Source organism: Nicotiana attenuata, unplaced genomic scaffold, assembly GCF_001879085.1.
Source record: "Nicotiana attenuata strain UT unplaced genomic scaffold, NIATTr2, whole genome shotgun sequence".
NCBI lineage: Eukaryota > Viridiplantae > Streptophyta > Magnoliopsida > Solanales > Solanaceae > Nicotiana > Nicotiana attenuata.
Genome location: NW_017671072.1, coordinates 341,435 through 354,587, shown reverse-complemented (window position 1 = coordinate 354,587; position 13,153 = coordinate 341,435). Strand labels below are relative to the sequence as shown.

The 13,153-nt window shown below is 41.0% G+C and overlaps 1 protein-coding gene across 1 annotated transcript; it reads right to left on the bottom strand.

The window, feature by feature from the left end:
- Positions 1-351: 351 nt before the first annotated feature.
- Positions 352-768, bottom strand: LOC109205673. Its single transcript, XM_019368412.1, has one exon. The coding sequence runs from the start codon at positions 766-768 to the stop codon at positions 352-354; it is 417 nt and encodes a 138-aa protein (XP_019223957.1).
- Between the last annotated feature and the right edge of the window lie 12,385 nt (positions 769-13,153).

Genomic DNA, 13,153 nt, shown 5'->3' with positions numbered 1-13,153 from the left:
CAAAGTGAACTTCCTCATGTGAAATCTTGTCATTCATCTTGCTTGGCCATCTTTCGTCAATGACTGATGCCTTCTCATGACGATGCCTTTAAAAACTACCCCAGTTTACATCTTGGGGGAAATATGAATTTTTATTATGATGAGACCGAACCCACATGGCTGCCTACGTATCCCCTCTTAAACGGGAATCAAGTCAAATGTAGTTCATTTACATTAAGAAGCATTACATAGAAAAGAAAGAGGTTGCTAGATATGCCTCTAGATGTAGTATCTCTTGACTGCATCTGCGTTGATGGGCTTGGGCCACACATCTCCATCTTCTGCTAGAATCAGTGCTCCTCCAGTCAATACTCAATGCACCATGTACGGACCTTGCCAATTTGGTGAAAACTTTTCTTTAGCTTCATTTTGGTGTGGGAATATGCGTTTCAAAACCAATTGCCCCGGTTTGAACTGTCGTGGTTTCACTTTCTTGTTGAAGGCTCTAACCATCCTGTTTTGATAGAGTTGACCATGGCAAACTACATTCATTCTCTTCTCGTCAATAAGCATTAGCTGTTCGTACCGATTCTTCACCCACTCTGCATTGCTCAACTCGGCTTCCTGGATGACCCTCAAAGATGGTATTTCAACTTCCGTGGGTAATATAGCTTCAGTTCCATAGACCAGAAGATAAGGCGTTGCCCTAGTTGATGTTCTGACTGTAGTGCGATATCCAAGGAGAGCAAATGGTATATTTTCGTACCAATGCCTGTAGTTATCAATCATCTTCCGCAATCTTCTTTATGTTCTTGTTGGCTACTTCAACGGCTCCATTCATCTGAGGTCAGTAGGAAGTGGAATTTTGGTGAGTAATCCTGAACTTATCACATATTTCTTGCATCAAGTCACTATTGAGATTGTCTCCATTATCTGTAATGATTGACTCAGGAATTCCAAATCGGCAAATGATGTTGTTGCAGACAAAATCTGCTACCACCCTTTGTAACTGACTTGTAAGAAGAGCTAGGCTTCTACCCACTTTGTAAAATGATCAATAGCTACCAAGATAAATCTATGCCCATTCGATGTGGCTGGCTCAATAGGGCCAATGACATCCATGCCCCAAGCTGCAAACAACCAAGGGGAACTCATCACATTGAGTTCATTCGGTGGGACTCGAATCAAATCAACGTGAATCTGACACTGATGACATTTCTGTACAAAACAAATGCAATCTATTTCCATGATCATCCAAAAGTTACCTGCTGGTAGAATTTTCTTTGCTAAAGTAAAACTATTCATGTGAGGGCCACATGTTCCTGCATGTATCTCTTCAATCAGCTTGGTTGCTTCTCTGGCATCTACACACCTCAACAACTCTAAATCTGGGGTCCTCCGATATAGGATTTCGCTGTTTAGGAAAAAGTGATTTGCCAATCTCCTAGGCGCGCTTCTAGGTACTGGTTGCTCCAATACCTTGTCTTGAGATACCTATTAATGCCATAATACCATGGTTCTCCCTCTGGGTCTTCATCCACATGGAAACAATAAGCCGGCTGATCTTGCACATTAACCTTAATAGGGTCTATGTAGTTCTTGTCTGGATGTTTAATCATGGAAGACAAAGTTTCCAAAGCATATATGAACTCATTTTGAACTCTTGGAACATGCTTGAACTCCACTTTGATAAACTTCTTACACAACTCCTTCAAGCAATGTAAATACGGTAGGATTTTTGTGTTCTTTGTATTCCATTCACCTTGTACTTGATGAATCAGCAGCAAGTCTGAATCACCTATAACTAATAACGCTTGGATGTTCATGTCAAAGGCCAATCTAAGCCCAAGTATACAAGCCTCATATTCTGCCATGTTATTGGTGGACGAAAACCGAAGTTTCGTCGAGATTGGATAATGTTGTCTAGATTCTGAAACTAGTACTGCTCCAATTCCGACTCCTTTGAAGTTTGCGGCTCCATCAAAGAACATTCTCCAACCAGCATATGCTTCTAAAATGTCTTCTCCAGCGAACAATACTTCTTCATCTAGGAAGTACGTCCTAAGTGGCTTATATTCTTCATCCACTGGAGTTTCTGCAAGGTGGTCAGCTAAAGCTTGTCCTTTAATGGCCTTCTGAGTAACATACACAATGTCGAACTCACTTAGCAAAATCTACCACTTCGCCAGCTTCCCTGTAAGCATAGGTTTCTAAAAGATGTACTTGAGCGGGTCCATCCTGGAGCTGAGATAAGTGGTGTATGCTGACAAGTGGTGCCTCAACTTTTGGGCAACCCAAGTTAAGGCGCAACAGGTGCGTTCCAACAAAGAATATCATGCTTCGTACGGTGTAAACTTCTTGCTCAAGTAGTATATGGCTTGCTCCTTCCTCCCAGTTTCATCATGTTGCCCCAAAACACATCCAAATGCATTATCTGATACAGACATGTATAGTAGGAGCGGCCTTCCAGGTTCTAGAGGTACCAGCACCGGTGGGCTAGATAAATATTCCTTGATCCTATCAAAAGCTCATTGACATTCTTCTGTCCATTTAGTAGTGGCATCTTTCCTTAGCATCTTGAATATCGACTAAAAAATCACTGTTGATTGGGCTATGAAACGACTGATGTAGTTGAGGCAACCAAGGAAGCTCATCATGTCCTTCCGGTTCTTTGGAGGTGGCAGGTCTTGGATAGCCTTTATCTTTGAAAGATCCAGCTCTATGCCCCTTCTACTGACAATGAAACCTAATAATTTTCCAGCTGGAACTCCAAATGCACACATTGCGGGATTCAGCTTCAAATTGTATCGTCGCAACCTATCAAAGAACTTCTTCAGGTCTACCAAGTGATCTGAACTCTTCCGTGACTTGATGATGACATCGTCCACAAAGACCTCAATCTCTTTATGGATCATGTCATGAAAAATAGTTGTCACAGCTCTCATGTATGTAGCACCTACATTCTTGAGTCCAAAAGGCATCACCTAATAGCAATACACCCCTCAAGGTGTGATAAATGATGTCTTCTCATCATCATCTTCATCCATCAAAATATGGTGGTAACCCACAAAGCAATCAACAAATGACTACAACTCATGCTTTGCGCAATTATCAAAGAGTATGTGAATATTCGGGAGTTTGAAATCATCCTTTGGACTAGCCTTGTTGAGATCCCGATAATCCACTCATATTCTGATCTTCCCGTCCTTCTTCGATATTGGCACTATATTGGCCAACCAGGTGGGGTACTTCGTGACTCGGATGACATTTGCCTTAAATTGCTTGGAGACTTCTTCTTTGATCTTCAAACATAAGTCTGTTTTGAATTTTGTTGTTTTTTTCTTTACCGGGGGACAAGATGGATCCTTTGGCAACTTATGTGAAACAATATTAGTGCTTAAACCAAGCATATCGTCATACGACCAAGCGAACACATCGACGTATTATCTTAAAAGATCCACATATTTCTCCCTTTCTGATGGTGTCAAATGGACACTAATTCTTGTTTCTTTTATAGACTTTGAATCCCCCAAATTTATAAGCTCAGTTTTGTCTAAATTTGGTTTTGAATTGTTCTCAAACTGCTCAAGTTCTTTAGTTACTTCTGCAGGCGGCACATCTTCTTCATATTCTTCAAGATCTTGCCTGTTATTTTGTTCACTTGTTTCATTGCATGTGACATTCACGATGTCAGAATTTTTATTTAATTTGTTTGCTAAAATAAAAAAAAGAAAGAAAATTAATAAAGACAAATTCAAATGTAAAATGAAAAAGTCGATTCAGATTTTGCATTTAAGGTTCCAAAAGATCGAGGCAAATAACACAAAAAGCATAGACACGATTCAGGCCTCAATTTTGAATCGTGTTGTTAAGAACGCACTAATACAATCCATCTACCAAGACTCCCTGCGAACCGGGGACGGGGTACAAGTCCAATTGTTCAAAGCATCTCCAGGTGCAGCATCAAAAATAGTTAGCATCTCAGTGCAATCTTTTAGAATCATGTTGCAATCAGCAATGAATAGGTTCCTAACTCCTTCAATGAGGTCATCTTCAGCATATCCATCTAGCTCATGAATAGTAACTGTCTTGGGAAATGACTGGCTTAGTGGCGGGATAGGTTGTGGTAGGACAATGTCATATTTCTTCTTGAGATGAGCCTCCGAGACTTTTTTTGGAGTGGGTTCGTACCCTAGGCCAAAGGTGTTGTTCTACCCTGGTAACTGAATTGGCTCCACTATTCCATGCAACCTTGCTCCGAGTCCTCGACCAGGCTCGAAACCATTCTTCAATATTTCTGATGCCACCATCACGAACACACTTGGCAACTTCACCTCTTTACCTCGAGTAGCAATCACAATTTCTTCAATGTGGAAAGTGGCTCCATCCAGCCTCTCTACACTTTCAATGATAGGGATTGAATTCTCGGGGTAAATAGGATTGCTTGCTTCTCCATGAATCACAACTTCCTGGTGATTCCACACAAACTTCACATTCTGGTGCAAAGTGGAAGGGTTGCACCGGCCATGTGAATCCACGACCTTCCCAACAACAAATTATAAGTAGCAGATATGTCTAACACTTGAAATTCAATGATAAATCCACAGGCCCAATTTGTAATGCTAAGTCAATTTCACCAATAGCGCTCATTTGCGCTCCATCAAAAGTTCTAACATTCACATGAATTTCACGAACTTTTCCAATGTCAATTACCAAAGCTTTGAGGGTAGTGAAAGGACATATATTGAGTGCTGAACCATTATCAATCAAAACCCTATAAATAAACTTTTCCCTGCACTTGACAGTGAGGTGCAAAGCTTTGTTATGACTTATACCTTTAGGCGGAAATTCATCCTCGTGAAAATAAATCTTGTGGGCTTCTAGAATTTGGGCTACCATAGTTTCCAAATGTTCACTAGTTGTCTTGGCTAGCACATATGCTTCATTGAGTACTTTTACCAAAGCATCCTGTGGCTGTCGGAACTCGTCAATAATGACATGAGGGAAATTTGAGCCGGCGTCTTCTTCAGTTGGTCTACAATAGAGTATCCACTACATTGCATTTTTCTACAAAACTCTTCTACTTCAGCTTCTGTCACAGACTTCTTCTGGTTGTTTTCCTTACTTAAAGTTCCTCGTGATGCTTCTTCATGAATATAACACCGGCCGGATCTCGTCATACCTGCAGCAGCATCTTCCACAACTAATTTTGCCTTTCCTTTGTTCCTTACATAAGACTAATGGTCCCAAGTAATTTCTTTGGTTTCAAATGAGGGTGTCTGAGTAACTAGAGCCATGATCCTGGGTTTTGGAGGGAGTACTTCTACCTCGATTGGTGCTCGTACTTTCACTGTGATGACAGGAGCAATAAAGGCAGATGACACGTCCTTTTTCTCGTCTTCAACTGGTACAATAGTTCCTTCCAAATTCCAATCTTCATCAGTAGATATCATGTTAATACCGGTATCACCATGATTTGGAAGAGGGTTGTTGTTCACATTGAGGGGAGCTCCCATAGGTTGGATGGTTCCTGCTTTGATCAACTCTTCAATCTTATCTTTGAGAGTAAGGCAATTTTCTGTGTCATGTCCAGTCACACTAGAGTGATATGCACAACGCTTAGTCCCATCATACCATCCTGGGAGGGGGTCAAGAAATCTTTCCGGGACTAATTGGAGTACTCCTACGGCTCTCAATCTTTCATACAACTGGGCTAAAGGTTCATCTAGGGGTATATAGGCTTTGGCTGGTTTTCTTTCAAAGCTCGGGCGAGGTCTAGGTGTGTTTGGGCGGTTTTGTGATTGGTAGCATGGTTGAGATGGATATGTGGGTTGGTAATGTGATGGATTCTGGTATTTGGGTGCTCGGGGTGGATAATAGGTTGGTTAGGCATTATAAATAGGATAGGTAATGGGTGAAGGCTGGTAATAAGGTTGAGGAGTTTGGGTGTATGGGCTATAGTGTGAAGGTTAGGGTAACGGGTTTTGGTAGGTTAACATTTGGTTAGGCCTGCGATCTTGGATTGTCATAACAACGGATACTTCTTTCTCCTTCTTCTTACTTGCTCCTCCAATAGTTCCTGACTGGATTGCCTTACTCGTTGCTTGTAATGCTGCCAAGTTTGTAATCTTTCCTGCTTCGAGACCTTCCTCTATAACGTCTCCCATCCTAACAACTTCCGAGAATTTCTGCCCCAGCATGCTTATAAATCTCTCATAGTATGTCGCATCCGTTTGAGATTAAATAAAAGTAGTTGTCATCTCATCATCGCTCATCGGGGGTTGGACTCTTACTGATTCTGCCCTCCATCTTATGGCATACTCTCTAAAGGATTCTGTTGTTTTCTTCTCCAACGTCATCAAATAGAATCTATCTGGGTTGGTCTCGGTGTTAAATCTGAATCTGTCGATGAATTCTTGCACCATGACACTCCAGTTTTGCCATTTCTGTGGGTCTTGACTTGTGTACCAATCAAGGGCTTCCCCTGTAAGACTCCTTATAAAAAGCTTCATCCTGATAGCTTCATCCTTTCCCACTCCAACTAACTTATCATAATACGACCTCAAATGAGCTCGTGGGTTTCCTTTTCCATCAAACATGTCAAATTTTTGTACTTTATATCCCGCAGGTAAATCGACATCGGGATGAACACACAAATCCTCATACTCCTAACAATTTTGAGACTTTTGAATGCTTCCTTAAAAAAACGGATCTCTTTCACCGTATATTTGTCGAACTTGGCCCTTACTTCTTTTTCTATTTCTGGATACTGATACACTTCAGAATGAAGTTGGTGAGGCATAGAGGTAGTAAAAGGTTGTGCTTCCGCTACATATACCGGTGGCACATGTTGCATGTTAGGAATAGCGACGTGTGCCATCGGTATGTGTTAGGTTACATGGTGGTTGTGGGTGAGCAGGGTGCTTTGGTCTAGTGGTGGTTGGGAAACATATGATGTGGTAAAAGTCGATGGGTTGGCTTGTTGCGGGTTAGCATGTGCGTTAGTGGATGTTGGCTTGGTGTTGTGAGGTGGAGGATTTGGTGGAAGGTGTTCAGGAATAGGTGAGTCAAAAGATGGGAAAGGTGGTGGGACAGGTGCATTTTTCCTTTCTTCGGGAAGTGTTGTGTTGAGGCTGATGGAAAGGTTGGTAAGGTTCCGAAGCCGCTCAATTTCACCTTGCAGGTTAGACACTTGTTGCGGCAACTGGGCGATGTGCTCGTCACGAAGGGTAACCTCCCTTCCTTCTGAAGCCTCGGGTTTGTCTTGTGGAACGATGACAAGTCCTAAGCCTGTCTGGTTAGATGTGTTTGAACCAGTCATGTTGGTAGCTGCTCGTGCCTTGGATCTCATGAAGTATGGGTGTTCAGCCAGTTCGCAGTCAACACAAATCAACCTTGGGGAGTAATAAAATAGAAAACCCTCAGAAAGGAAATAAAAGACAATGTTAGTAAGTGGTGACTAAATTTAAATGCAAGTATATCCCATAACAAACAAATCACGTAATGAATAATAAGTCAGGCATTGATAAGCGTGTCCTAGTATGCATGGGACCTCTTTGTGCCAGAGTGTCACGACCCAAACCGAAGGGCCGCGACGGGCACCCGGTGCCTTACTCAACCGAGTACCAACGTAACATATCTTTCTTATCATACTATCATGGGTAAATGAGCTAGAAAACCCTTCATGAGATAACAAGAATAAAACATAAGGGAATACTTAACGTATGATGACCCAGCATGATATACAAACTTATACATGTGACATACGGGCCTATAAGGCCGACATGACCATTTGTAAACTCAAAACATAGGCCGACAAGGCCATACAAGTATCCACACACCTGACATCTGTCTACAAGCCTCTAAGAGTACATAAAATTAGAAAGGTCGGGACAGGGCCCCACCATACCAATCAATACATATCCAAAGCATACTGACCAAATAGGCAACTCCGGAGCAAGTGGAGTACACCAACACCTTCGCTGAGCTGATAGCTTACTAGGAGGAATGTCAACCTGTCTATCGGGACCTGCGGGCATGAAACGCAGCGTCCCCAGGCAAAAGGGACGTCAGTACGAATAAAGTACCAAGTATGTAAGGCAGGAAAGCATAAATAAGAACAGTAATGTAAAGAGAGATAGAGGAGATACAACCTGTAACATTGAGTGCCTCTGGGGGCTACTGACATGAAATGCATAATACATATATAACATAAACTTTTAAAAACATACGCCTCTGTGGGCATCATCATCATCATATCATACCCGGCCTCAAAGAGGACTCGGTAAAAAACTACCCGGCCACGTGGAGCTCGGTAAACCCAACTGATCAGTGGTTGCACAATAGGTGTCATACCGGCCGACTATAGCGCGGCTCGGTAGAGTAAAGTAGATACGTATATATATGCATGCTGGACTCATGGAGTCACGTTCTAAACCTTTTGGAGTGACATAAAGTCATTGCACCATCGATTAACATTATGGACATCATGGCATCAATATGAACTTCACTAGGACTCAAGGATCATATATGCTTTCTGGAATAACTTTGTAAGGAAAGAATAACATGGACAACCTTAGTTGCTAGGAGTAGATTCATTATGAAATAGCGTATCGTTTATGTTCGTTTACCTTTAGATCATGCAAAAGAATGAAGGAAGAGCCTTAACATACCTTGTATATACTGCCCCAATCTCAAGCTATGAAATTTTCACGGTCCTTAGTCTACAATAAGAGAAACGATACTGTAGTTATCATTCAAGCGTCATAACTATTATGTATCGACCACAACCTATTTTACGATGAAACGGACAGCACCTCCCTATATATATGACTTCACACAATTCCAAACAATCACCAAACAGCCCAAACAACATCAATAATAATCATATTGAGCCTCCCAAAACAGTCCACGCACAACCTAATCACTTCATACATACGACGGCCACCGTAGTCGTGTCAAACGATCCGGAAATATTACGAAGAACTACCAGCCCACAACCCTACATCTATATGGTGTTTTTTCCACATCCTTCCTCCTCCAAAACTCCACAAAACAGTAGTAAAAGATACAACCCAATACCAACACGAAACAGCCCAAAAACAGCGCACAACTAAGTCGAATAATTCGAACTCACGGCTTCCAATCACCGTCCCGTGAGTTCTAGCTATTAGAAATGAATTTATCAACATTCCTTCATATTTAAAAGCTTAAATACAGAAATAAGGCATTTTCTTAACTATTAAATACCTTCCAAAACTCCAACTACAAAGAAAAAGAGAGGCAATATAGCGATACTCACGTCGTGGGGATCGTTCTAGTGTTATTGCTTCGTGATTTTGTCCTCGGATGATAATCTTGTTGGATAACCTTGTGGACAGCTTAAGGGTGAGGTTAGGGGGTCTTATTTGGTCGAGCTCTCTGGAATTATGAAGAAAGAGACGACATAGGAAGATAATATCCATTTTGGTTGAAAAGTCAAAAGGTGCTACTTGGCACCATCTCATTGGCCCTTTTTCAAATACCTATATCTTTTTATCTGGATATCGTATGAACGAACGGTTAAGAGTGTTGGAAACTAGATTCCAAGACCTTCAATTTGATATATAATATGTCCCAAAAAGACCTCATATAACACACGAAATGTATTTCTCAAAAAGCTTTAGTGACACACCTACTTGCCAACTATACAGTCTGTGCAGTCTTGCAAAACTGCAAATATCTCTCTACCCCGATGTCGTATCGAAGAACGGTTTAATACATTGGAAACTAGACTCGTAGATCTTCAATTTTATATGTAGATCATCCATTGATTCCAAGTATATTGGGAGAAAAGTGCATCTACATTTGACCTAAATGTCAGCAAATTATAAATGGAACTTGTGATGACCTTTTCCAACTTTTGTTCCACAACTCGCTTGACTTCAAAACATAACACCAACTATCGTACGACTAAAATAACTCATAATATAATCTCGTTATAATGTTAATAACCCTAGCATCACCCCAAAAGTACATGGTAAAATATTCCAACTTGTCGACTTTCGACGAAACTTATTTTCTTCAATTCATTTAGCTTCTAAGCCTTCAAACCCTCTTGCTACTTGGTATTAATGATCTTAAATATTTGTAACCTCCACGTTAACATGATGAACTAACTTTGTAAACTTTTCAAAGATGATTCCATTTCTGAGCTTACATTAATTGACTTATGACGTACTCTTACATACGATAACACGGGGTGTAACATCAAAGAAGGATGTCTTAACTTACTCTCGCACTACTCGCTGAGTGTGATAAGTGTCATTCACACTATATCAATAATCATCCTGCGCCGGGCAACTTTTACACTGCGTCTTCCCGAGTCGTGGCTTGAAGCATAATGTTCTGGAGTCGCACAATAATCTGTAGGATAACCTGAATAAATGCAACAATCATTTTTTATCCTTTTTACCACGATTCTGCTTTACACCATTCATAGTACCGTGATACCCGCTTAAACCTGACTTAATACCATATCACGAAGCCCATTTCCCTGCGCCTTTACGGAGTACTAGGATTCGATAGTACTTAGACGAGATCTAACCTAAGTATGATGGTTTCACCTCTTCATCTTTGGAACCTTTTCAACATTAATCAATGAAACCAGTTAAATCTCCCTTCATGGTAACACTTCTGTACCAGTGATAACTAAAATTTCTTACGCACAAAGGTTGACATCTAGATGTAACTAGCACACTTAGTCCTCTAGAGATTAAACGTTGCTCAGAGTGCTAGCTTTAGGTAAGCGGCTTCCTAAATTGGACCTTAGAAGAGTTAGCTAATGCTCGTTGTGTTATATGAGAGTTATTGTTGGAGCACGATCTCGGTTGAAAATTTCACGATGTCGGACCATGTATAATCTCTCTAGGTCCCCTAAATCATGTGCGGTTTTATCTTGATTTACTAGACCATACTAATTCTAATTACCTACGGGGTCTAATTTTTTTTTTTTCTTCTGGTAATCAGATCGTTCGAGTCACCAAACTCAATTCTCGTAATGAGGACTATAAGCCTTTTGCCTATATCTCTTTTTAGTTGTCTCAAGCCTGTCACCGGTGGTCTTTCTATTCCTTCAACTTGACGTAGACTCTACCACGTTATCATATTTTGATTTAACCGTATCATCATTTATCATAATCTTCTCATAATACTTCAATACTCTCTTCTTATTCTCTGGCGAATATTTCTTTTATTCACCTTATTATGAAAACTTCACAAACATTCTTCCGCTTTTTAGCTCCCCTTGCTTCATCTGCTAATGGCTCATTCAGTGTCACCTAGCATGCGTCTCTTTACTAGGAACGGGAGCCATACAAAGGGTAATATTTGATGGCCTTCTAGGATTCCATGTCGCCAACCTTACTAATTTTTTTTTGACAGACATTCTAGTTTCATATCTAAGGTACTATTCTACGATGCACCACATGAAACGGGGCCCCAAGGTGATCTCACAAGAGAAACTATTACAACAAAAATTTGCAATAACCACTCGGAAACTGTTAGCTATATGATAACAAATAACCATCCAAATCTTTTGATATAGTGCACTAAATCCACTAATCCCCTTTCACACTCATTCTCAAATATATTTGTCAGCCATAACGCTCATTAACTGGTGGAACTGATATAATTTAGTACTTCCAAGGTAATAAGATGAGTGCGCTATTTCTCTGTGATACTGAAATCTAGATACTGTTCAAAGAGTACCTCACGTAAACTTACGCCATCCCTAGCCTGACATTTTATGTAAACTATTACTGAACCTCATAGCTACAGATCCTCGTGCTATGCACTTGCTTTCTTGTTTGTATCTTTATCTACATATGCTTGTCGTTTTACTATGGTGTATAGATATCCATGCTGGGGCTCCTTATCAAAGAAAGCTCAGCACAACTTAGTACATCACATAATCTGCTGAAGAACTTACATTTACTGCATCAATATAGCATATGCAAAAATCAGTTCTCTAACCAGCTATCCAAGCCAACTTCAATCTCTTTCAAGATGCGTGTGGATTAGGTATCGTTGTATTAACGGTATAAAATAGAGATATAGAAGTGTTGAATTCTTACAACTTGAGCTCTACCAACACGACTAGAGTAAGAAGAAAGAGTGACAGTCCTAAAGTGCCCGTTAGCCCCCTGCTTATAAGTGTGGGTGCACGACACATCCCATAAACAAACTCTACTAAGATAACGGCTTTGAGACTCCTAAGGCAGAACTGCCGGATACCTACTTTGTGGTCACGAACCCAAACCGAAGGGCCGCGACGGGCACCCGGTGCTTACTCAACCGAGTACCAACGTAACATATCTTTCTTATCATACTATCATGGGTAAATGAGCTAGAAAACCCTTCATGAGATAACAAGAATAAAACATAAGGGAATACTTAACGTATGAGTGACCCAGCATGATATACAAACTTATACATGTGACATACGGGCCTATAAGGCCGACATGACCATTTGTAAACTCAAAACATAGGCCGACAAGGCCATACAAGTATCACACACTGACATCTGTCTACAACCTCTAAGAGTACATAAAATTAGAAAGTCGGGACAGGGCCCCACCATACCAATCAATACATATCCAAAGCATACTGACCAATAGGCAACTCCGGAGCAAGTGGAGTACACCAACACCTTCGCTGAGCTGATAGCTTACTAGGAGGAATGTCAACCTGTCTATCGGGACCTGCGGGCATGAAACGCAGCGTCCCCAGGCAAAAGGCGACTCAGTACGAATAAATACCAAGTATGTAAGCAGGAAAGCAAAAAAGAACAGTAAGTAAGAGAGATAGAGGAGATACAACCTGTACATACTGAGTGCCTCTGGGGGCTACTGACATGAAAGCATAATACATATATATACATAAACTTTTAAAAACATAAGCGCCTCTGTGGGCATCATCATCATCATATCATACCCGCCTCAAAGAGACTCGGTAAAAAACAACCCGGCCACGTGGACGTCGGTAAACCCAACTGACAGTGTTGCACAATAGGTGCATACCCGCCGACTATAGCAGCGGCTCGGTAGAGTAATAGATACGTATAAATGCATGCTGGACTCATGGAGTCCACGTTCTAAAACCTTTTGGAGTGACATAAAGTCATTGCACCATCGAT

What these genes read in the sequence shown, in the direction of transcription:
- LOC109205673 (XM_019368412.1), bottom strand. Translation starts at nt 768, where the DNA reads ATGATTGATAACTACAGGCATTGGTACGAAAATATACCATTTGCTCTC.